The following is a 26,491-nucleotide window of genomic DNA, read 5'->3' as shown; positions in this document are numbered from 1 at the left end:
TTTTAACCCAACAGCCATACTAGCAGCTTTGTGAGTGCTCTCACTTAAATGCTAATTTCAAAAGGGGCCTGTTTTAGGACCTGAACGATGCTCCCAGAGAGGGTCCGAATGTTTGTTATGCTGCCTGAGGCCAGATCCTTCTTTACCGGGTCCATTTCTAAAAGCGCAACAGGTATCTGGTATCCAACAAGGACGGGACATAACTGGAGTGGAGTGATTTTGTGTTTGAAGCAGTTTAAATCCTGCTGCTGCTGCATTTTGCTGTTTAAATCTGGTGACATGAAAGAGACTTCAGATCCAGACCAGATTACAGAGACTTACATCGGTCTGAACACGAGGAGATAGAAGCCTGTACAGCAGCAGCAGCAGCAGCAGCAGCAGCAGCAGTGTGACATGCAGACTTGTGCCGATACGTACACTTCTGACATCTCAGTGTGTTTGCAGAGAATGCTTTGCGCAGCCTGCTGGAGGCGCTGACCAGCCCGCCGTACGCTCCCATGCAGCACCTGGAGAGAGAGCAGGCCCTGGCCAAACAGTTCGCTGAGATCCTTCATTTTACACTCAGCTTTGATGAACTAAAGGTGAAGGGAGACATTCTTGGTCTAATTACAGCCCTCAGACTGACCTTTACTGTCCTGAAAAATCAATATATTCCTTCTGTCACCTCTTCTCTTCACCATGCAGATGACAAATCCAGCCATTCAGAATGACTTCAGCTACTACAGGAGGACCATAAGCAGGAACAGGCTGAACAACCAGCAGGTGAGGCGCTGGGAGACGTGATCCGGCTCAGGCTGTTTATGTTGCACACATTATCAAATGTTCAGCTCAAGCAGCATGGTTTCACTTTTACTGTTTAATCATTAATGTCTAACGAGGAGGTGTGCTCCTCTCCTCCCAGCGACACAAAGAGAGAAGCAGTATTTCAACTGCCGTTTAGTCACACGAATTAGAGCCAGGATTGGCTTCATCGTTACTGGGTGACATGATTATTGAACTGTGATGCTTTGATAAAGATGTGATTCATGTTGGCACACAGCTGGAAGCGGAGAACGAGGTTAACAACGAGATGGCCAATCGGATGTCCCTGTTCTACGCTGAAGCAACACCAATGCTGAAGACTCTGAGTAATGCCACCACCAAGTTTGTTTCAGAGGTAGATTCACAGTTCTTTGCCTATCAGATCCACATACACAGGAAGTCTAACATATCAAGACTCAGTTCACACAGAGTGGGAACGTTCTCAACTGATCGAGTCCAGATTTAACTCCCATAGTTTAATAATGTCATCTGAGGCACACATCAAGCAAAAGTGAGATACAATTTCTTAAGAAAGCATCCAAAGAATAAATCAGGAGAGAGTTAAAGCTGACCTTCCATCTGTAATGATGGCTGGAGACCTCAGGCCTCGTTTATAAAACTGAACTTAGTCTTAAAATAATCTCTGACAGTGTGCTTACATTTAATTCTAAGAATCCTATTAGTGAATTACACTCCATACATCTCAGATCAACCTCACTAATGTCACCTGTATGTAATGCCTGCACAACTGAGCCATGGACCAAAGGAGATAATCAGTCACTCTCTTTGGCAGATGAGATACAGGAGATAGAAGCCAGATTAAAGATTGGGTGGACAAACAAAGTCAAACACGCAGCTTGGGAGTGTGTTGTTGCAATGCACCTAAAGTACATTACCTGTAGGAAGAACACAGGAGGGCCTAGACTTTGCTAAGAGATAAGATCAAGCTACGGAGGTCTGCAAGTTCCAAAATCAGAAATAAATAATGACCGGCCTGCCTACACACTTGTTTCCTCATCACACAGCTGTGGTCAAGGTCAAGACGTCCTGTGCTGAATGAGCAGCGAGGACACAGTCTGACAGAGATCAGAGTTCAGTCGTGAATGTTCTGTAACGTGAGAAAAATCAATGCAAGTATAACTGTGTTTACACTGCAAAAATTAACTTCAATATGAATATGATGTTGTGTAGCTTTATAACTCATCCGTATCAGAAGTACTGACAGAAGGCGTAGGATTTAGTCAGTAGACGCTCTTGCTCGCTTGCGTCCTCACCTCAGGTGTCTCTGCTGGACAGTTGCGTGACCGGGCTTCTCCTTTCCTTCACTGTCACAACAGTATTTAATTTAGAGGAAGCAGTTTTTTTTTTACTTTACACCTCAATACTTTTAGGACTCATGCAAAATTCAGAGGACATGCTGGTCATGATTCCCTTCATGCTGACCTCATACTTGGACTGAACTCTGCAGATGTGCTGTGTCTCCACCTTGTGGTGGAACATTTGTTCAATACATAAAGTACTGAGGAAAATGTGGGTGCGTCTGTTAGAGAGGGATGGAAACGAACATTTCCTGCGTTTATCTGATTTCCAAACTTTCAAATCCCACTCTTCTGATGAATCTATTTTTTTCTCTCTGTCTGTCAGAATAAGACCCTGCCCATCGAGGACACCACAGACTGCCTGAGCACCATGGCCTGTGTGTGCCGTGTCATGCTGGAGACTCCGTGAGTACTTTCCACACTCTCTCCATCATCCTTCCCTCGATCCATCTCCTTCTCCTTTTCTCTAAAGGTCAGAAGCTGAAATTTTAATTAACAAGCCCTTACAAAGTGAATACAAAAGAGGCCTTCTCAAGTTTGAGCCACTAATTCAATCTACTGAATGACACAGTGAATCATTCAGAGTCCTTCATGCTAAATTTAAAATGCTTAAGTCTTTTGTGTTGGATGTCTTCATGTGAATAAAAAGTCATCAGCGACGTGTCGAGGGAATGACAAAGTGCTTTAAATAACAGCAGTGATATTGTCTGTCACCCTGACTCTGTCCTGTCCTCCACTCACTGTTCAACTATTTAAAACCTCTGGTTAAACTCTCTTCCTCTGTCTCTGTCGCAGGGAGTACCGCTGTCGGTTCACCAACACAGACACTATGCTGTTCTGCATGAGGGTGATGGTGGGAGTCATTATTCTCTACGACCACGTTCACCCTGTCGGGGCTTTTGCCAAGACCTCCAAAATCGACGTGAGTACAAACAGATGCATGTGATTTCTGCCTCCCAAACACTTGCAACACTGTTAAACAATCCCTTCAAAATATATATTCATCCATCAAGAACTGTACGACATTTTGAACCCAAATTGGCTCTCAGATTCACTTTTGTACCTGATGATGTACTACCTGATGAAATACAGTAGAAATTGACTGTATCATTCAAAATAAGTGTTACATCTCAGTTTCAAGTCCTTGAGAGGCAAAAATATGAGCAATCTCTCAGTTCAAAAAACGGGGACATACTTCCTCTGATTTATAAGCACTTGAAAGAAATTTAAAGATGCAATATGTTAGAATAATAGTTTAAAATATTGAAAAAATGAACTAAAATTATCAACAGAATAACAAAATCAGTTTTGACAGTGTGTCACAGACATCTGTGTATTGTGTTGTAGAGATATCTACTGTAGTTAGCATGCTAACCAGCCCACCAGCGTCACAGAGAACAACACTCCCCCCCGAAAGCTCCCTGTTTGGACCACTAGCAGCACGGCTAACTGAGCTAACTAGCTAGCGGCAGATACAGTTAGCAGTTACTCTCTTGTTATGCTGCACCACTATTTGTGTGGAGAATGAATTTCTTGATGGCCACTTCTTGCATTTGGCACCTTTAACAGTTTATAGACTATTTAGTGTTAGAGTTAGAGTTTGTTAATAATAACAATACAAACACGTTTATTCAGTTTGGTTTACATTCTTTTTATTTAACCTAACTTTTTACAATTAAAATCAATCAATTAAGTTTATTTTTTGTTGACGTGGTCAGTGATGATTGATGTCATGTTTTCAGTGTCTTTTAAAATGTAGGCAATAAGAAGTGGCTTTTTAAAAATCTATTTATGCAATAATTCTTATTAATATAAAGCCTAATATAAACATTAAGATGATTTTTTTCCACTATTTTCTGTATTTGTAGCTTTTTTTCTTGTACAGTACTTCACACTTTTACCTTCACAGGCTGATAAAACCCTTTAAATCAAACAGTCTGAGGAGCAAAAATCCTTTAATTGACCTTCTCTCAGCTCACGTCAAGTAACGGCCCAGGAAGATGAGGAACCATAAGTCTAACCTTATAAAAACGTGCTGTTACTCATGAATCACACCTGCTCAACATTAAACTGGTAGATGAGGTCACTTACTGTTACAAGTGTGTGTTTCTGAGTCAGTGTGTGAGCAGCAGGAGATGCGTTGATCTGAGGCTGCTGACCTTTCTCTAACACCCTGTGTTGTCTTTGTGTCGGGCAGATGAAGGGCTGCATCAAGGTGCTGAAAGAACAGCCGTCCAACAGTGTGGAGGGGCTTCTGAACGCACTGAGGTGTGTATCAATGTGTGTGTGTGTTTTACTAGCAAAGACAGATGTACAAGTGTTTCAACATACCTCTCTGTTGCCTTCTTCTTCAGGTATACGACACGGCATCTAAATGATGACAGCACCTCCAAACAAATCAGGGCCCTCCTGCAATGAGAGAGAGGAGGAGAGGGAGGAGAGGAGGAGGAGGAGGAGGAGGAAGAAAAAGAAAGTGGGAGGAGGAAACAAACGCCAGTGGCTGATAAACCTGTTTGTTTACAACGAACAAAGAAAAATCATCTCCAGGTTAAGAACAACCTGCTGGTAATAAGAAGAGGAAAATAATTATATATATTGTCAGCTGTCCATCATTCTGTCTCTCATTTTGTAAAGTAAGAAAAGAGAAAAAAAAAAGCCAGAAATGAAAATATAGATATATATTAAAACGAGTGAAACACAAGCAGCAGATGAAAAATAAGTAGGATTAAAGAGGAAGCTATATTGCAAAATTTAAGGTCAGAACTGAAAATGTACAAAAAAAGAAAAAAGACAAACAAAAAAAAAACAAGGGTTCATGTTCCAGCAGTAGTCTGACAAGTATTTTTGCACACACTTTGAAAACAACGCCATCTCCTTTCCCCTGAAATCTGATCCCAAACTGATCCCTGTGCTCCCCTCACACACTCAGATTAACCGGGTGGGTTTCTAAGCTCTCGAGGTGTTGCAGATCTCCCTCAGCTGCACCGACCTCCACCTGCAGGTGATTTATGGAGCAATGTGATGGATACTCTCCGGAGATTTGCCTCTGCCTGCTTTCTTTTCTGCATCGGTGTGGCTGAGGGAAAGGAGGCAAAGATGTAAGGAATCCATAGTCTCCCTGATTTCTCCTTTGTTATCCATCACCCTCATGCCTATTCCCATCCACCCATCCAACCATCGGACATGTGGTTTTTCCTTGGCACACACACAAAAAAAACTCCATCCATGCCGTGTGCCCTTACGCTGTGTTTGTTCCGGCACAAAACATCCTGCGAGTGTCTGGCTTTACTTGAACAGTATCGTTCACTCTCTCTCTCTCTTTCTTCATGGTGCTAATGTGGTTTAGATATCACAGTACTAGCTTGTTAGAAATGATTACAAAAAGGGTTCCTTCGTTGCTTTTTTGCACTAATAAGTCTCACACTTGGGGGGGGGGGGGGGGAATTTCACATTAGTGCACAAACAGGAATGAACGACCTGTAAGATCCAAAAAAACAAAAGGCATTCTAGAAAACCACAGCACACTTACTTCTTCACCCAGTGCCAAAGCTGATTGGTTTTTGCTTTTATTACATCATCAAGCCAGGCTCGAAAAAAAAGTATGCTTGTAGTCTTGTGAAACATCACTGATCATCAGTTACGTACATGTGAGGATCAGCAGAGGTGCGCACAAGTCAGAATGTGGTCATATTTACTCGCAAGGATTTTAAGGGAGAGCTCCGAGTGTTCAAGTGTAAATACGAGAGGCTTTTCTCAGCAGGCACCTACACGGCCAGCTTGGGTCCTCGAGGAAAAACACATCAATATCTGCATACAACTAGAGTTCTTTCTTTTAGTACGAGGTCGTGGAAGATCTAAGTCATTGTGGGAAATAAATATTTAAAAAAAAGTTTCAAAAAGGAGATTTAAAAAGAAGTGCTGTACTTTGGATGTCTATAGCCCTTAGTCTAATTTAATTTGATCTTATAATATATTTTCTATACAGGGGTATGTGCACAAGCATATTCTGTATAAATATATAGATGGCATGTTGTAAAAGTTCTGACAGAAATGTGTAAATAAGGTGTTTTTATTCATTTTTAATTGTTCAGTGACGCTGAAATTGGGTATGTGTTGTCTCTCAGAATTACCATGCGTTTGGCTTGGACCATCGGACTTGCCGTAGTCATAGGTTTCAGAAATTCAGCTTCATTATGGCGAATGAACCAGAGGGAGGGGAGGGACGCTAAGGGGAGGGGTCGGGGCTGTCCATTTGCTTGTTATTTTGTACATTTTGTGCAACAATAAACTTGTCATTTATTACATTCAAACACTGATGTTGTGTGTCTGTGGCGCTGCGGAGAGCCGTCCGCGACATCAGGTCTGATGCACGTGAATCTGATGATGACCTTTATTTTTTAAATGAAATGTAAACACACAGTGACACTGTTTCACTCAGTCACAGGACGTGAATCAGTTGGTGCAGTTGCTGTAGTTTGAGTTAATGGGCATCATCTCCATAAGATACAACTATAATCAGTTAACTTACACACTTGGCAACATACACGTGCATTCAGTGACTGCAGTATTTTAATGGATGGGTACAAACATTATCTTGGCTGCCTTTAAAGAAAATAAAGAGCAGTTGCAGCACATGAACACTGAACGATTGTTCATACCGGCCATTGAGAGATTCCTTCCTAATGCTCTTCAAGTCTAAGAGACGGGACAAAGTCTGTACAAAAAATAAAGCTGTGGCTTTTCAGATGATTGACTTTCCCAGAGTTAAAGTCTTCTTACTGTGAAGTTATCGCTTCTTCTACTGTCCTTCCACTGAGGCTCAACAAGGAAATACTGTCTGGTGAACACAATAAGGAAATTTGGTACTAAAACACAGTTTTTTTTAACAGTTTAGTGATTTCCACTTGATTTGAATGATTCAGACTGCTGAATCCTCATAATAAGAATAAGCTTAAAGGGACAATATGTAAGAATTGGCCATCTGTCCTATCAATGAAACAAATAGGAGACAAAACATCACTAGAGAAACTGTAGCTGCTGCTAAAAACAGGAGCTCTGGATCAGGATGAGCCGGACAGTATCCTTCACAACTGCTGTTTCACATTCTCTTGATACATTTAGCTTATTTTTTTTTCTCCCACTTAAACTCGTCATACTGCACCTTCAAGATAATATTTGGAGTTTATTTCCTCTTCTCTGTCTGAATATAAATCAGATTTGGTTTCAAATCACTTCCTTCAGAAATGCATCAGCAAGCGATCTTTTACCAGCCAGGATGAACAGGCTCTCAGGAGCAGTTCCTGAAGGGGACACCAAAAAGTACTGTTGTATTAACTGAGGGAACGGACCTAACAAAATGCAGTCCTGTTGTAAATGGATAAGTGTTTTAGTCCATTGAGCAGTGGAAGTGAATAACTGTCAGACACTTCTTTTAAGTTAACTTTTGCCAGCTACTTACTGGAGGTCAGCCAGCACCACCAACACACTCCCACAGACTGCACCACAGACACACTCACCTGCACTACTGTGTGTGGGGGTGTGCTAGGTATAGTGGACCATACCACTGTGAGCCATACAGGGTGGAATCAATGTCTAACAACATAAAAACACATTGTTTGGTATCTACAATTAGCACAATAGGCTAATGAGGGGGACAAATCCCTCTTTCAACATTGTTCCCAACAGGTGGGCGGCCTGACCCACCTTACCACATTAATGTCCCCGTGTGTGAACAGGAAATCATTAAGGTGCACAAACAGAAATGATAGAAGCACTTTCGTCCTCTTCCAAGTCTTATCCTGCATGATTTGACAGAAAGAACAGGGAACAAGACAGAAGTGTGTGGATACTTTTATCATTCAGGAGGAATGATTACAGCAATCTTAATCTATTTCAAATGTCAAATTATTCTTCAAAAAATAGGATAGACAATAGTATTAAAGACTTACCGTTTTGTAAAAATGACCCTACAGAAAGTGGTGATTGATGAGGTAACAATCAATCAAACACACACAAAATCTAATTCTGCCAAACTAAATCTTATGCCTTCATACGATATGGTTTAATATGGTTTATGTTCATTAAAATTGATTCAGGTGAAACCATATAAAGAGGGAAAAGCACTCTTGTTTGAACCACTGAAGTAGAAGATAATCACTAAAAAGCCAAAACATAAAAATATATTCTTTGTGCTTAAGAGAGATGTTACATACGTACAACAATCGAACAGAAAACACAGAAGCAAACAACATAAAAACAACAACATCAAAATAAGAGCATAAACAGGCAGATACAGTGTCATTCTAAACTCACATGCATCAGCTCTTCAATCTTCTACACATTATACCTTTCATACGTGTTTTCATTTGTACTTCTGGGTTCTATCAAGGACTGTGATGATATTTCTCAGTCTTATCACTGAATGCTCTGCCAGCGCTGGTCCTGGTACAGTCTGTTCTCATGTGTCAGTGTGTTCTCCAGGCACGTTCCCTCTCTGACCACAAGGGGGCAGCAAAAGACCAATTTATGAAAGACCTGACAGCCAACCAATTAAGAGAAATTCACATAAATAACCTGCTTTAATGGGCCCAACATGGAAGAGATGCACTTCACCCCAGCTGAGAGGACCTCCTGAATCTTGGCAGTCTGATGAAATATTGAATAATTAATGATGGAGCTGATCTGGTGTTCCACATAATAATAATGTTTGATAATGGAATGACATCTAACACTCATGCTATTCGCTCAACATCAGTCGTGGAGGCTCTAATGAAGTAGGTTTTTAAATAATATCCGTCCAGTCAGCTGTACTGTACAGTGCGAGCGCTGTAGGGTGTAAAGTAGGGCAGGGGGACACAGGAGAGCCTGTCACAAGTTATATATGGAAAGGAGATCAGCAGGCAGATACTGGACCGTCTTACCACAGAGGGAGAGGCAGCTGTGAGGAGAGACACACAGACACTGTCCTGAATCAACAGTGATTTGGATGTTAAATTTCAAAGACAGTAGGCAAATATGGTATCTCAGTTTGGAAAGAGGAGTGAATTGTGTGTATGTGTGTGTGTGTGTGTGTGTGTGTGTGTGTGTGTGTGTGTGCAGTACAGACCAGTATCCACGGTTCTGGCTTTGTGCCCTAACTGACATGTAATAAATAAGGAACCAGTGTCTCTTTACTTCCCTACTGGAATGCATTCAAATTCAAAGCGGCGTTTCTCCTGACAAACAGCAGTTATTTACTGACTTTTAACAGACAATTTGACGTGCAGAATAACAGAAAGTCACACCAGATAAGCAGGCAACGTAAAAAAAAAAAAAAAACCAAACTGAAAAACACTTGAGTTGAGGCAGGCGTTTTTAACCAAATGAACTGTAGATTTTCACTTTGGCGCCAGAAATACGTTTTTATAAGTGTTCAGTGGACATTTACTCTCGTCAAGGTGGTCAAGCCTCCAGCGTGGGACGTTAAAACTCATTAAAACCCAGACGAGTGGAATTATTTCAGGGTTAGCACCTCTCGCACACCTTTTCAATAGCCTGGGCTTTTATAATGCAGAATTCATGTGCAAGAAGTGTCATACTGAAATGAGGGAGTAAAACATGCAAATATAAAACACCAAGGTAAGTTTTATGGTATCATAATGTAGCTGGAGCCGCCACAACAGCAGCAGTGAACAGGTGATGAGACAATGAGTTATAAAAAAAAAAATTAAAAAAAGACTGTTGTTGTTTTTGTCTGGCTCAGGGTCAGGAGTGTTTTCTCTTCAGATAAATTCCGACAGTTGAAGCAATCTCAGATAATCCCCCCAAAAATCCCCTGAAGCGTTTTCTCAAATTCCCCCCCTGCCTTGTCTCCTTCCCTCTTCAAGGCGCGCGGCAGCAGCAGCAGGCTCGGCCCAAACGGATCAGCTATTAACCGTTAACTGCCTCGAGGAAGGAACACCTTATCAGCCAAACAGTGTGTGTGATACATTCAACAGCAGTTTCACTCCGTTGGCTTCCCCTCCCGCCCTCAACTCAACTCAACTCAGAGTCGCCACAGACACAGGCACAACAAAAACAGTCTTTTTCCCTCTTTGTCTCCCTCTCACACACCTCACTGCAGAGATCACCACCCATCGCACGATTCACGTCACAAGAAAGTTTTCGTCCACGCCAGGCCGCGATGTAAATGAGCCGGGGTGTCGTTAGGCACGGTTACCAACTGCCGGGCAACACTTCTGTGTAACACATCTGATCGCTTTAATCTTTCAGTGTTGGCTGTTTGGTGACTTTGGAGAGACACAACATTCATACAAATACATGTTTTCATTCAGTTCCTTTCTGTCACGAGACTGGTAATGTTTGTCAGCAGAGGAGGTCCAAACTCCAGCAACACAAACAATAACTTGAAACAACAGATTTCTGCTTGTGCTCTTAATTAAGCTGCATGTGAAACACCTGGTTATATTTGTTATATTCTAACTCTAACCCTTTCTCTTTAAGGCCCTTCTCTTGAACACTGCTCCGATTGGTCAGCTCACACATCTCTGGTCAGTTTTCAACTGCACTTTTATCTTGTATTTAGGCATAAATGTTGCCAATTTGTGTCATGGTGATGTAGTCCAATGTCACAAAGTCACGGAATTAAAGGCCAGTGGAGCTACCAGCAGGGCAAGAGACGAGGCGTTTCAGACACTTCAGGATCAGTGTTTCCTGTGGCAGAGACGAGCTCCTGTTGGTGCGGACTTTGACCTTTTCAACCTCACAGATCTTTTACATGCACAAAAACCTATACAATACACTAAAGGACACCACACAACAAAGAAAAGAATAACAGGTGCCCTTTAAAGAAGGGGTGTGGAACACTTTATCCTTGGAAGGCTAAAACTTGATGGTGGACCACGGGCCAAAAGTAAACACCTATTGAGTTGTTAAGATGCAAAATCATACTACATACAGAAGCCCAGAGAGGCAAGTGAGAAAAAAGCCTATTGGTCTAAAATGTTTTCTCTGCTGTCTTTAAGACTGAATGTCTCTGAATGAGATTCCACATCATATTTTTGACATCAAACATCTTGGTGGGTCAAAATAAACATTCAGGCGCTCCAACTTTCGCCCTCGGGGCAGACTCTGGCCAGCCCTGCTTTACAGGCTGATACAGCTTTTAGATACATGATTAAGTGTCAAACACACGCTAGTCATAGATGTGATCATTTATAATCAAATACCTTATCTCAGAGTAACAACAGGTATTTCTAAACAGTAAGATTACACCGTGTTATCTATAAAATGATCCTCTCATCACCCATTTTGGATGCTGTACCATTCAGTCTAAAGTGTTGCATGAGTAGCACTTGGAACGCAGCATAGCAGAGGTGCTTAATTAACTCCTTCTCACATTCAAGAACATAAAGTCAATTCCACGACTGTGTTATCTGCCGCAGATATGAGACACACTGCGTTACAATGATATACTGTGGTTTTTAATGCACAAATGGAGCATGAATATCTGAAATATTCAGTGTGAGGCATGTGTGTGTGTGTGTGTGTGTGTGTGTGTGTGTGTGTGTGCGCAACCATGTGGAGACCCCTCCTCTCTGCTGCTTAGCATGTTGAAGTGCACAGCTTCTTTACAACAGGGCCCTTTGTCTGAAGAGGATGTGTGTGCGAGCACATGTGTGTATCCAGCAGCTGCTGCCGCTCTACATGCCATCTAATGTTACGTCTGGTTGCATAACACGCTTAGGACATGAGTGAGCTGTGAGCTGCTGCACACACACACGCGCACACACACACACGTCTGTTTTTCAATATCAGTAAAAGTTAGCGGGGTTATGCAGCAGGTTTGAGATGTGTTACTGAAGAATCAGTAGCACGATGCGACTGAGGTAGTTTAAATTTAGAACATGTTCAGGTGAGCAGCCACTTGTTTTTGTCTCAAGTGTGCAAGAACTTTTCAGTACACGGTGTCCTAAACAAAGCAGAGACTACATGTGTACTGTGCTTTTTAAATGGCAGATGGATCAGATTTAAAGGAGAGAGTTGTAGTTGCGTCTCATTCCCCGGTGATGAAAGATTCGGGTCTGAGCCAACTGTCTGTCTCCTGAATCGCTTTAACAGTAACATGGTGTTGCTTCAGGATGATCAATACTTCAGGTCATATACATCCACTGATCTCAGTGTCTCTGATCACACTACAGGATGTTAGCCCTGGTTTTTCACTCGCAGACGATGTTTGGAGATGGCTTCATCCCTGTGTGATCTTGTAATGTGTGACGCCCCCGTCGCTGATCAGCCGTGCAGCCAAATGATCAGATGCATTTGAAAGCTGTCTCCAGAAAAGTTCCGTACCGTAAAAATGCAGTGCATGAAGCACAGCTGGATAAAAACAAAGATGTATCCCGCTGACAGTTCAAGACAGCAGCTTTCCATTTATCATCATCAGTGGGTTAAAATCAACAGCAAATATGCTTCCTGAAAGCCCCTGTTGTCAGCTGGTTTGGTGGTAATTTGATTTAACCAGTATTCGTTTGATTTTCTGGCCATTTGGGAGCAGCACAACAATTTGAAGAGCAAACGTGTTATTACACAGTTGCCTATTTTTGTTTTCTTTCAGGAGAACAATGAAGCATCAATATTTGTGGGGTTGTGCTTGTGCCTAACGTGCAATATTTACATTCTTTGTGGATCTGTTTTTGGTCTCCACAGCCTTGTGAGGGTAATACGGAGCTTTTCAGCAGCTAAATGCTACGTTGCATTCACCAGCAGGTCGGCTGTTTTGTGCTGAAAACTAATGCCTGACACTGAAGGACACTTAAGCAGGGGAATGTGCAAAGTTGTCATTTTTAAAATGTGAAAAAAAAAAAAAAAGAAAAAAAAATGAAAATGGCTTTTTTCAGCTCATCTGACATAATCCGAGTCTCTGGAGGCCCCAGGATACCAAACTGATTTGAAAAGATGTTATTTACACCATTAAGGCTGAAATCTTCACTGTAGCCGCTGCAAGGTCACATGTAAAAGCTTTTGAGGTGGGTACACAAGCTTGAGGCTGTAAATAGCATCTTTTCAAATTAATTCTTGATGTCTAGGCTTCCCGAGACTTGTGTTACACCAGGTGAGGTCAATGGAGGCTTATTTTAAAACAAGCCTCCACTGACTTCAGTTGTTTAGGATGAGCTGTGAAGCTCCAGAAATGAGTGTGGCGTGCGAAACTTCACCCGACTCTCCAGTGGCATGTGGTGGAGCAGATAATGGCAGAGTAATTTTCTAAAATCTTTTGAAACTGTTCCTTTAAAACATAAACACTAATTAAAGCAGCTTCAAATGTGGGTCCCACTTTGTTTTCTAATCATTAGATGCTGTCTCGAACAGGGTCTCTAATGTAATGTAACGCTCACGAGTTCAACTTTCATTTCTGTGACAGTGTGAAGAACGGAGGGTTCCAGCAGCTCATGTCATTGATCTGGCAAAAGGTTTTCCACGTACTCGGTTCTGAAATCCTGTGGAAATTGGTGTTTCGTGAAATAAGACGGTGTCGTGTTTGAAAGTCCTAAATCAAACTGGCCTCTCGACACTTTGCTCTTTGTTCTGAGGGCAGGGTAACTAAAAGAATCACACACAGCCTGCCTGCACCGTGCTGCCCTGCGCTCTGGCAGTGAAATCGTTAAGCGCCGCAGTAGGGGAGGCTCCTGGACACGCCCACCGTGGGCCTATTTGCATATCGGGCGGGAAGCTCCGGGTCTTTGTTGCTGCTGAGCCCAGCCAAAACCCCTCCCACAAAACACCGCACTGGCGGGAAAAAGCCGGCTCCAGCGCTTAAGCCTCTGACAATGGAGAAATCCAGACACACACACACACACACTCTTTGTCTCACTTACAGTACACTGCAGAGAGTACATTGCTCCCTGTTCACACATGCAATAAATAGCACACACACATATACACACGCACACAACAGGCAGCCAGGCGGCATTGTTGGTCCGTGTTGGGCTGGCACTCCCATTTCCTGCCTGAGACCAAAGGTGAAAACAAGTGGACAGGCAGAGAAATGAGAGATGAAATGGACAGGAGTGTCTGTGTGTGTTTGTGTGTGTGTTTGTGTGTGTGTGTGCGCACACGCATGCGTGTGCGGGAAAAAAAGGGAAATGCACGCACACAAGTGTGTGAGGAGTGAGACAATGACATTTATGTAGCCCACCAGACACAATACGTGGAGAGTGAGCAGCTTTGTCTAAAATAAGCACATTTCTTACAATACGTGCCAACAGTACGTCCTCTATGTGCGTGTGTGTGTGTGTGTCCACCTAAGTGTTGCCCCGGGAAAAGAGTTCACTGGGTTGCTGGAAAAACAGGAAGGCATGTCATGCACTGGATTGGGGAGGGTAGCAGAAGAAGAAGAAGAAGAAGAAGAAGAAGAAGAAGAAGAAGGAGGGGGAAAAAAAGTACGGAACGGCCCCCGCGTTACATAACCAGGCAGGAAATATGCAGCAGAGAGAGAGAGAAAGAGAGAGAGAGACGGAGAGGCTATAGGAGGCCATGCATACACTGCACCTATGACACTTTCCTTAGAGGCTGTTCACATCTCATCACATCTCTGCCTCGCCCCGTCCTTCTGCCGCTTTTTTCGCACACGGCGGCGACCACAGGAGCCAGACAGCGTGACAAAAAGAGAGAGAGGGAGCTGCATAAACTCGGTGAACCTCGTTCGTCCCTATAGAGGCAGACACACACTCACACACACGCATCAATAAATGATGGTCTGCACTTGGCGCTGGATGCATACATCAGATCGCATCGAAACGTCGTCTCTGGGCCGGATTAGGCTGCAACACACTCATCTGATATGGTGCAGCCCCGGCCATATGTGTGTGTGTGTGTGTGTGTGTGTGTGTGTGTGTGTGTGTGTGTGTGTGTGTTTAATCCACACTGCATACAGCTGTTACACTAGTGGACAGAGAGGTTGTCTGGTGTGTTTCTTATTATGTTGCCAATATGAAACATGCAATAGAAGCATGTGACGTCTCTCTCACACACACACACACACACAGAAAAACACAATGCTCTCCCCTCTGATTGAGTCACACCTGACAGTGTTGTGCTTCTCACTTGGTTACGCAACTGCCGAGTTCTGAATTGTCTCTGTCCTCTTCCTGACAGGCCGCAAAACACTGACCCTGAACAGAGGAAGCTCGCATGCAGAGCGACACACGCACGCGCGTCAAACTTCCACAAAATTAGAAAACATAAATGAGAGAACTCGTTCAACTCTGCAGTCAGGATCAAGCTCGCATTAATTCATGCACACGTCAGCTGGCAGTCTGATGGTTGACCTCTTTGCTGCGTCCTCAAGTGGGGTAAAAAAAAAAAAAAAAGCTTCACATTCTTCACTAAGGCCTTCACGTTCCGAAAACTTCTCCTGTGAGATTATCAGACTGTGTGGTGTCTAGTGTTCTGGCCTTCTGTCTTATCTTTAACCCTCCACATCGGCACTACTGATATTTCTCATAAATAAAAAAGGTCCTCCTCTGCAGTCGAGTCAACAGCGTCTTCGACCACAACTGCCGCTCTATCTGATTAGCTGCGTGTCTGTCTGTCTGTCTGTCTGCATGCAGGTGCGTGTGAGTGTGTTTTTTTTGTCTCGGCGGGAGCCAGATGGCAGAGAATGTTTAGTCAAATGGGATTAGAGATTAGGATTAAGTGGACTTCAAATTACCTAGACGCACAGTCACTGGATGACACACTACTACAGCAGCGCTCTGAGGCGGAGAGGTGTTATGGAGTTCAACAACAACCGGCTCTGTGAAGTGTCAGAGGCGCACGGTGGGAGACAAATGTTAAAAGTGTTCATCAAGTCTTTTTACTTCTAGATAACCAGTGTGATGTTGTTAATAGTTTGACACCACTTATTTGCTTTGCTTTCTTGGGAGTTAGATGACAAGATAGATCCCACTCTCACATCTTCACGCTAAATCGGAAGCTATCAAGCTTATTGTAAAGGAAGGAAAACAGAGGAAAACAGCTAACCTGGCTCCATCCAACCGTGACAAAAACCCTTCTACCAGCACTCCCAAAGCTCACTGACTGTCTATTGTTGAATACATAAGAAAATTAAGTATAAAAACAAGATTGCGGCTAGCTATAGTGACACATTTATCGTACACTACACAGTGGTATCAGTCCTCTTCTTTTACTGTTGGGAAAAGGTCACAAAATGTGAAACAATCTAACAATAAAATTAAGATTACTCTGTTGATTAGGTTACCAGTTAATCATGTAAATATCACCAAGGCTAAGGATCGACAGCCATACTAGCAGCTCTGTAAGCTAAAGATCACACTGTCGCTAGAAACACATCGCCAGCTCAGGCGCAGGGTCTAAATACTGATGTTTAGAAAATATGTTTTCCATGTTAGAAATGTCAGTTTAGCATGATAGCAAGCTAATACATAAATTATCTTGTCATTTGTGTTTTTGTTTTTTTGTTTTTTTTTTACAGTGTTTTGTTGTGTTGTATTACAGTTTGCGTTTTGTATTGTTCTCTTCCAAGAATGTTTTGCATTTGAGGAGTTTTGTGTATTTTGGAACAGCCAATTAGCGATCAGCATCGCTTTGGCTATAAATGCTGTGCTGTGTGGCAGTTTATGCTACAAACTTTTCCCAATACAAATAAGCATTACAAACATATCATATATAGCACTAAACACATAGTAAAGCTGAGGCTAACGTCATTAGTTTATCAGTTAGTTAAAGGTGCACTACGTAGTTTTAGGGAAGAAATTCTAATCAGAAGAGAGAGAGAGCTTCATTGACTGATTTTTTTTCATGCCTAAACAGCTAAACAAACAAACTCTCTTGACTTAAACAATCTGATCTTAAAGGACAATACAAGTTTATACTGTTTACCTTTGTTTATATTTGACTGACCCTGCCACCTTTCTGGCTTTCTCAAACAGTGTTCTGGGACCTTATTTTCCTCCAGCTTGAGCAAAATGAGTGAAACATGCCCATCACGTAACCCTTCACCTACAATGACATCTTTAAAAGACATTAAAATAAACTGACTCTAAAACAGGGAGAACAGAGAATGTCCACATTGTTTGCTGATGTAGTTTTTCTCATAGCGGTCTTAAACAATTTATTGACAATCGAAACCGACTAATTTCCTGCTGATCCATCTTTTCAGCACCAAATCACACAAACACCATTCTAACATATTGATCATGGTAACAGACAAGGTGATAACTGACAGGTCAATGGCACAGTGATGCAGAGAGAAGCTGATGTCGAGTCGAAGGTCTTGCTGTTCGCAGCGACGACGGCGGCACCAGAGGCCAAAACTCCACCGCAACCGAGCCAGACGCAGACAACAAGCATCTATAGGCTGTAGCATGTTACATAAGCCAGCCTGCAGTTACCCCACAGAGGGCCTCATGCATAGGACACTGTGTGCTCTGTGAACATATACAGCAAACTGAGCTGCCATACAGCAGGACTGGACTGAGAGAGGGAGAGACAGAAAGGGAGCGCTCAGACTGGGTGAATTATTGCGCGGCTCGCTGAGTGATGCAGCTATACATACAAACACACACACACACACACACACACACACACACACACACACACACACACACACACACACGCAGACTGCTCAAGTAGCACGGTCAGCTCATCCAATACTCAAGAAAGCAGAAAACTATCAGAACATTTATTCACGTGTGTGTGTAGGAGGCCATCGTTGCAGGTTTCCCATTTCAAAGCTGGTTCAGTGTGTTGATTCTTTGCGCTCGTTGTCTGCAGCTAATGAGTTCACTCAATGCGTATGTGCATGAGTGTGTGTGTGTGTGTGTCTCCGTAGATGATCCACGCCTTCGCGGTGCGCAAATCACTAATTAGCCTTGTGACCATGGCTGCTGCCCTAGTTCTCTACTTCTAATAGTGTGTGTATGTGCAGTTCAAGGGGCTGAAGCCTTATGTCATTGAATTGCGCAAGCTTCCCTTTTTAAATGTGAGTGAGTGATTCAGCAGTGCCTGGAGGTGCCAGGCTGGCCTCGTTGAGGAGCTTGAGATAAGAACATAACACACATGAAGCTGCCAAAGTGAATCAGGTGACTGAAAACATTATTTTTTTTTTCAAAGATCACTCGCATTGTGCTCGATTATGTCATTAGAGAAAACAAACATCACAAGAGGGAAATGAAAACAGTTCCAACTAGGATTACCACCTCACAGTGTTACGCCTCCGTCAGATCACAGAGAATCTGAGCTGCACACATTTGTGAAAGCACCGTCTTTTTCAACTAACCACTGAACTAGTTACCGCAGTATAAATATATAGTGTGATAGCAAGAGTTGTCACATGAGAAGAAACTTCGCAATTTCTGTTAAGAGGCTACAGTAAAATCTGAATCATGGGCACAATCATGTAAATCTGGTGTATTAAGAACACATTAAGAGTTTCCTTGTCAACTCTTACAACAAAAGACAGAAGCAGAAACCAATAAATGACACGTCTCTGCCACCTGAGGAGAAACAATTCCCCAGACTCCCTTGAAAAAACGCAACATTTTGAGACTTATTGCATTAGGAGAAACTTTATCAACAGTGTGAAACGCTAACTACAACACATTCTTAACTATTTCAGCCTTGTTGTCAATTCGGCAAACATCATACCTTAAGATATTTCTTTCTTTGTGTAAAAAAAAAACGTATCCGTTTGTTCCAGTGATGTGCATATTTGCATATAGAAGTGGTCACTCAAGATGCATGTCGAGACGCAATTTACTGCAAGGACCGAAAGCTGTCCACTTGTGATCAGATCACTCAAAATGCATGTTGATACTACATGTGAACAGCCACACTGACCTCTGACCGCCACATTCTGAAATCACCCCGAGTCTGAGTGAACGTTTGTGACGACTGTGAAGCAGTTCCCTCACAGTGTTCCTGAGATATCTCATTCACCAGAACAGGCCTGATGACGATAGACGGACATACAACCAGAAAAACACGATACCTACAGACACGTCTGTCTCCAAAGAGGCCCAAAAAATATTGAACAGAAGGACAGAAAGACAAACTATCCAAACACAGAGAGGGTTATAAAAACCAGACACCAGTTGCACAGTGACCTTTGCTATCAGTGTGACTCTCGTACTGCATGGTAAACCCCTAGTGAGCTTGAGGCCTGACCCAGTTTGGAAAGAGGGAATGTGGGACACACACACACACACACTCTCTCTCTTTCTCTCACACACACACACACACACACACACACACACACACACACACACACACACACACACACACAAACACACACATTTCCAGCTATTATATGGCTGGAAATATTTTTAGTCATGTGGATGAGGTCAAACACTGGGAGCCTGTGAACTAAACTAGTCCTGAAAGAATACTTCTTAGACTGGGAGTGAAGGCTTAGAGAAAGAGATGATGGAGTGTTGGCCGGGATTGCGGAACAATTGTGTGACTCTTAGAAACAGGGGGGTGTTGTCCTGGTGAGAGGAAAAAGTGGCAGGTGAGCAGAGGGAAAGGGAGCGCCAATCGAGGCCTTTGGAGCGATGCCAGGTATTGTGTAAGTGGTTTTACAGCAGGCGGGCACACCTCGGTTTGAAAGCGGTGTGACATGCTGCTGGATAAACAGAGACCTGCAATCACTGCTGTGAAAACACTCTCTCCTCCTCGCCGCCTGAGTCAGTGGTTTGTACCACAGAGCAGAAATGAGCTCAGCTAAGCCTCACTGAAAGACAACAGCAAATCAGGTGACTAGTCATTATCAAACAAAGAGCTGGAGAACGTTTTTAATGACAGTAAAACAGGCTGGCAGCAGGCAAACAGAGAACAATACTGTGGGCTGTCTAAGGTTGCCAATGAGATCTCACCGAGATAAAGATTAAAACTACAGCTGAGGTCATGTGAAAACCTCTCACACACAATATTTTGGGTTTTCCCTTTTCACTGCGGTGACACATCAAACACATCATCAACAATCAAAATGAAGTTAGAAATTGTGTTTTTTCCACACATCTTGCTCCATATCTCACCTTTACACCAGCATCAGGCCCAACAGTGGACACAAAGCTGTTCTGTAGGAATGTTTTATGGTATTTTAGTTATTAACTTCTCAGAAAATCATTAAAAATGCTGATTACTCATTCTGCACTCGCAAGTATATATTAATTATTTGTCCAACAATAATATTTTTTGTCGCTGGCCAAACCTGACAAAACCTGCACCTCAGTACTTTATTCTCTTTGTCTTCTGGGAGGCTGTGCTGCTCTGACCTGGTCCGGCTGTGTTCTCTGGGAGCTTCCTGTCCAAGGTTAGCGGGCTTGACAGGAAACGCACAACTACGCCGAAGCGAGTAGCATTCTTCTGGCTGTTTCATGTGGACTTTAAACCTGAAGTGCAAACATTATGTAACAGTATGAAATTTAAGGCACAGTTTGCAAGAGCAGAAAAATAAATTTTCATTTGGTTTCCAGGCAATGGCAAAAAAAATACACATAAATAGAAGTCTTTAAAAATGATATTTCTTTGGCTGTACACAAAATAAAACAGCCCATTTATCCTTTTGGATCCACAATAGCCAGGCTTCAATTCCAATGTTTTGCACATCTTAAGGGAAAACATTTTCAGCAGAGTGGAAGCTTCAGTCAGGACGGAAACAGCTGATCAGTCACCTGAGTTAAATGTTTCACTATTTAAGAATTTATACGGAAAAAGTGTTTCCAACTTCAATCAAGTGAGCTGAAACTTTTTTTATGGAAAAGGAAAAAACAACATCTAATCGAGCATTTTTCTATCTAAAATCAAGGCATTATTTTGGAAGTGTTGCTGATTCTATTAACCTTTTCTAATGCAAAATACTTCAAATACGTTGAAGAACTGGGATAATGCGACTCTAACCATTCACATATCTGATACAAAAAAGAACCACTTAAAGGATTCATGCTCGGAGCCCAGGAACAAACTCTTCCCTTCCACAAGGGGAAGGATGGTCTGTAATCCCAATCAAAGCAAATACTTTGACAAACTAGGAGACTGTGCAGCACAATCAAAGAGAAAAAAGTTCAGTTCAGCTCTATGAGTTGCAACAAGCAGCCCTGCAAGGACTGGAAGGAAACATCCAGCTGTTAGTGCAGAACCGTGCTGGAAACCTGAATGAGCGTGTGTGTAGTCCAGAGCCAGCGCGACTCTCATAATGTCACAGCTTCCTTGTGTGTTGTCCTGGTGTCTTGGGAAGACTCCAGAGAGGTTTCACCGCAGCCTGAGGCAACAGTTGCACAAGAGTCCTCTGAGAGGCCCTCTGCAGTCTCTGCAGCAGAGGCTGGGGGAGCAGCGGGAACCTGGGGCTGGTCACAAGCTGGATCGGACTTCATCCTCTTCCTCACATGATAGTGATGCTTTTTGGACTTCAGGTGAGCTGCAGTTAAAGGAAGTAAAATTGGATATATTCTGCAGGAGACACTCTCTGATCTAAGTCAAAGTTGAGGATTGTGACTGAAAATGAGTTACGAGTCAGAAAAAATTGAAACTTGTTCCCAGTTGTTCCCCACTTTCTAAGGCACTATGGCATTTTTTAGCCCTTGGAAAGCTCTTATAATTAACATATTAGTTGTCCCTGAATCCAGGAAACTGAGACGGCCTCCGTCAAGAAAATGGGTAACAACATTTGATATTATACTCAAAGCTGCACATTGATATCTTCCTGATTGCTTGGACTGGCAAATCTTTTCAACATGGAAACCCTGATAGACAGACAACACAAAGAGATTTCAGCTGATACAGTTGAAGTGAAATGAATGACGTGTGATTTAGAGCGATGTGGTCTGACAGCCTCACCTGTCCACTCCAGGTCACCGATGATCACTTTGTCGCAGAAGTCGCATGAGTGGTGGCTCCGTTTGTTTCTCAGCTCCGCCCCCTGCACTCTGATTGGCGCAATAGCCGGCTCCTCGCCCTGATTGATTGAGCATAACGGCTTCAGTCTTACATTCAGTATTAATCCCTGAAAGACACTGTGTGTACTCGAGCTATCACGGTATCAGATTTTCAATCTGTAAAGAATTTACGTTCAACACAATAAAATTATTTAATTTTAAAATAACACAGTTGTCGTCAACATCAGTGCACTGCGACCAACAGAAGTGTGTAGCTGGTCTGATAAACATGTTGAAGTCATTTGTTTGTGACCAATCTGAGGGATCATGGCTAAAAATCTGTGTGTACCGTCTTATTTATCGGCACAGGCCTCAAAAATCGAGTATCAGATTTACTGTTGAAATCCCTGTTTGCTAGCTAGCAGTCTTCTTCTTCACTTCCTTTGTCGGTGGATTTCTACAGTGGCACTCTTTTTTTTTCTGCCACAATCTGTCAATCACTGAAATTGTGTCAAACCAGTGGCAGGATGTGAATAACACAGGTACACGTAACACTTTCTCTTTAGAATACAAACACAACAGCGAGCCATTTGTAAAAAGCTTGTTTCTTCTATTGTGGCAAAACTCCACAGGGTTCCTTTTATAGCATATTTATGAAATAGTGGCTTGGCTATACCTACGGAGGAGGATATAAACGCAAAATGAGGCAAAGCTTGGGGTCAGTTATGAAAGGAAGCTGTTAGAATAACAGAATGAGAGGAAAACAGGTGCGAGCGACAGTGAAATCTAGGAACAAATGAACAAAATGTTGAAAGAGTTCGATTAAATCTAAATATAAATACATGTAAAATAAACACAAAAGGAGGAAGGAATGCAAAGTACAGAGGGACGCGAGGAAAAGTTACAGACGGACACACAAGGAGGGAGCGGAGGAAGGAAAAGTGCGAGGTGAGGCAGAACAGAACACATGAAGCACAAGAGGAAAGTAAAGGGATGGAGAAAACAGCAAAGTTAGCAATGGAAGTTTGTAGTGTAGCGGAACAAAAGGAAGTATCATTTCATTCCGGCCGGCAGATGAAAGCTGCTGACGGGCGGAGGCTAGCTCGGACTAACGGAGGCCCCACCTTGCTGAGACTGTCCAGTATCTGCAGTGCAGGGTTCAGCACCGTCTCCTCCCACCTCGACACGTCTGTCGCATCCAGGCCGAACACCGCCGGCACGTTGTCCCCTGGTCCTACACGCACACACACACGTCAAACACACACAGTCAGGTCAGCGTTTCCACCAGTTATTCATCTTAGGCGGACTTGAGGAAAAAGCTCATGACAACAACATTCTGGCAACTTCCAACAACCACAGTTAAGTCGTGAACGTGACAAAAATTTCTCAACAATGTCTTTGAGTTCAGGTTTCTTACAGACAGCCAACGTAGTGATGAGGAAAAATAACACAGCTACACGCTACTTGCTAACTGTGCAGCTGAATATTTGACATTCTTTGTAAAACAAGGAGGCTCTAAAGTGGGCGACGTTATATCAGAGGGGGCGAGCTGGACGTCTGGCTGAATCCTGTACAATCTGGTTAAAATTTACAGTAGCAGCGATGTGTCGGAGCCCCACCCTGAAGCTCCGTCAACCTGCTGACTCACACTGGCTCGATAATGTCTCTCCCTCTCTCCCTCCTTCCTCCCACCCTTCTCTCTTGCGCACCATCTCTCTTCCTCTCTGTCTTGCCATCAGTCTCGCTTCGGCTTTCACTCACTCCCTCTCCCTCCCTCTCTCCCTCGCTCTCTCTCTCTTCCTCCAACCGTTCCACCCCCGTGTTTCTATTTTGCATCAGTCAGCAGTCTCCAGGCCAGGCCTCAGCACTAAACAGCAGCACCAGACCCGGCCCTGCTCGTCTGTCTGTCTGACTGTCTGTCTGTCTGTCTGTCTGTCTGTCTGCATCACGAACTCCTGCCCTGCACTGACCAAAGACATGCAGATGCACAGACAACAAAGGTGTGTCCGACTCGCAGAGAAAGTGACTTCGACCGCGCGTGAACAAAGACAGATTTCATGCACACAATAAATCTATAGAGCTACAAATCATTAGAAATTGGAAATTATGTGCGTAGAAAATACAGGAAAAATAAAAAGTGATGCGGATACACAACATAATAAGAGGAGAACAACAATGGTGTGCTTCAACATGACTGAGGATGCTAAACCTGGACTTGATTTATACTTTTGGCCCTGATGCTTCACCACATGATACACCGTTAGTGTTACAGCGGCGATATCAATGGCTGAAATACAATGCTGAATGATGTATCAAAACCTAAGCCATAGTTACTGCATCTACGTCAGGCCTATCGAACGCCGCGTGAATCAAGCATACATTTTGTTTAAAGCTGCAGTGAGCAAAATTTTCTTATCAAAATGGGTGTTAAGTAGCTCTTTATTCCAACTGTTACAGAGTGTTTGGTTAGCCACCCACATCTCTCCTCCCCAGCTCATGCAGAAAGAGATGTTCTGGTGTCCCTGCACACTTTATCCAATCAGGAACGCCATACAGAGGCGGTCCTGTGTGCTGGTGGACGGTCAGAGCAGGATCCTCCTGTTCTGGTACCAACACCAGCAATGGTGGGACAGAGAAACATAGCAATTTATTGCTACCTGTGGCGGCTTGTGCTGCCAAACGGACAAAGTGATGAAAAATGCTTGAAGGAAAGAAAGGAGAACTGCCATGGGAAAAAAATAAGAAGGGAGTCATGCAACTGTGGAGACGTGGAGAAGATGGAGACTGCTCACTGCAAAACGGACAGGAAGTTAACCAAAACACTTCCAGCCGAGCTAGCAGCTCTGTTCGGTTGTATTAGCTAAAAGTCAATGTTCATGCTAATGTTTAGTAGGTATAATGTTTACCATGTTCATCAGCTTAGCATGTAAGCATGCTAATGTTTGCTATTTATAGCCACGTGGACAGGATTTTAAAATTGATTTAGAAAATCATCAGCGTGTCGCAAAACATACGTTTGTGTAATCATTCTAATAATATGCTCAGTTCATATGATTCTGGTTGGTGAAATGTGGTAGACAGGAAGACGAATTTCAACATATTCAAATATGAAACCACAGTCTGTCTGCTGCCAGCAAGAAGCCTCCACTAATAACCCTATTAGTAATAAAGTAATGTGCACAAGCTGAGGAAATAAAAATGAGGCTTTAAATGCTTTAAGCACATGGAGCAGTTCTGGCTCAAGAAGCAGAACCGCTGTCCATCAGCAGATTGGTGGTTTAATTCCTGACCCCCTCAGTGACTCGGTGACATTTTCATCCTCTACCATGTGCAAATAAAAGTCATTTTGAAGCTTGGTGAAGAATCCACAGGCATATTTCTTGGTTGAAAGCTAATATTTGCATATCCACGTGGTTTAAATGTGAACATTTAATGAACGTTGTCAATGAGTTAGAGAGAAAGCCTTCACTTTAAAACAGTTTTTAACGTCTTTTCACTCATCAAAAAAATGTCATCGCAATCCTTTAAATAGCTCTTGAGTCATCTCAGTCTGGACCTCAGTGGTGGACTGACACTGCCAGGGCAGCTACAAATTCACACAAAAGCTGGATCTACTCAGGTGCACCTTTTCATACAATACCAATGTGTGAAGCACACACAGTTGCGTAAATGAATCCCATTAACCTGTAAGACACAGTTTGCCAACTCAATTATGGCTTAATCCTTTCCACACACAGACTAAATGGTGAGTTGAGGGCAGCAGACACCCTATAGACTGAGGTTACTAACTCTGCAGGGAACTGTCTGGGACTCCATTATTGCAGCGGAAATCAGTGTCGAGTGCAGAGTGCGGACTGTAGAACTGGTCAGCTGTACGACAAACTGCACTGACTGTGTGTGGGAACAATGAGAGTCTTCATACAGCCACGCCTGAGGGCCATAAACGCAGCCTTAGTTCTTGGCACAGGCCACATTTCATCCCTCTGGTCTGAATTTGCATACTGTTGGTTTAATGTCCCGTCGAACACTTAAACGTGTGATGTATTTCATTCGTTTCCTGCCGAGGCCGACTTTTCTTAATTGAAAAGCCGACAAGGTCCGTGAAGGCAAAGCAACCACAAAGAACCTCTAAAGCCTGAATGTAAGCACTCCTGCAGCTGCATCGTTTGGTTTCCTGGTAGTTTTGTTGACCACCGTTTCATCTGTGCACACGACCACTCACAAAACTCTGCAGCGTGTGTGTTCAGTTTGCAAGTGTGTGTGTGTGTGTGTGTGTGTTGTTTTAAAACAGCAGTGACTGTTAATCAAAGCGTCAGGTTTCACTAGCTCGGTTACTGTGTGTGTGTGTGTGTGTGTGTGTGTGTGTGTGTGTGTGTGTGTGTGTGTGAGTCCTTTGTGTTTGCGGCACAATAGCAGGCAGGTGGTGGTGGCGAGCGTCACCTGGCATACCTATACCAGATGCAGCACTGGAGCTCTCTGACTCCACCTCGCCAGCCG

At 43.1% G+C, this 26,491-nt stretch overlaps 2 protein-coding genes across 5 annotated transcripts in view; one reads left to right on the top strand and one right to left on the bottom strand.

The window, feature by feature from the left end:
- The window catches only part of fam49al (family with sequence similarity 49 member A, like), a 34,022-nt gene extending 28,262 nt beyond the window's left edge, over window positions 1-5,760 (top strand). For both annotated transcript variants that reach the window (XM_037093575.1, XM_037093574.1), the window contains 7 exons: window positions 445-581; window positions 685-762; window positions 1,040-1,156; window positions 2,446-2,525; window positions 2,916-3,042; window positions 4,318-4,388; window positions 4,475-5,760. In XM_037093575.1, the coding sequence (XP_036949470.1) occupies window positions 445-581; window positions 685-762; window positions 1,040-1,156; window positions 2,446-2,525; window positions 2,916-3,042; window positions 4,318-4,388; window positions 4,475-4,538 (674 nt within the window). In that variant the 3' untranslated portion in view covers window positions 4,539-5,760. The remainder of the gene's footprint in view (window positions 1-444; window positions 582-684; window positions 763-1,039; window positions 1,157-2,445; window positions 2,526-2,915; window positions 3,043-4,317; window positions 4,389-4,474) is intronic.
- A 14,124-nt stretch (window positions 5,761-19,884) lies between these two features.
- The window catches only part of trit1 (tRNA isopentenyltransferase 1), a 39,526-nt gene continuing 32,919 nt past the window's right edge, over window positions 19,885-26,491 (bottom strand). For all 3 annotated transcript variants that reach the window (XM_037093747.1, XM_037093746.1, XM_037093748.1), the window contains 3 exons: window positions 23,119-23,228; window positions 21,957-22,074; window positions 19,885-21,537 (listed from right to left, as the gene is read on the bottom strand). In XM_037093747.1, coding sequence (XP_036949642.1) covers window positions 21,311-21,537; window positions 21,957-22,074; window positions 23,119-23,228 — 455 coding nt within the window. In that variant the 3' untranslated portion in view covers window positions 19,885-21,310. The remainder of the gene's footprint in view (window positions 21,538-21,956; window positions 22,075-23,118; window positions 23,229-26,491) is intronic.

Source organism: Acanthopagrus latus, chromosome 3, assembly GCF_904848185.1.
Source record: "Acanthopagrus latus isolate v.2019 chromosome 3, fAcaLat1.1, whole genome shotgun sequence".
Lineage (NCBI taxonomy): Eukaryota > Metazoa > Chordata > Actinopteri > Spariformes > Sparidae > Acanthopagrus > Acanthopagrus latus.
Note: the sequence above shows the minus strand (reverse complement) of the source record. Positions and strands in the feature narration are given on the sequence as shown.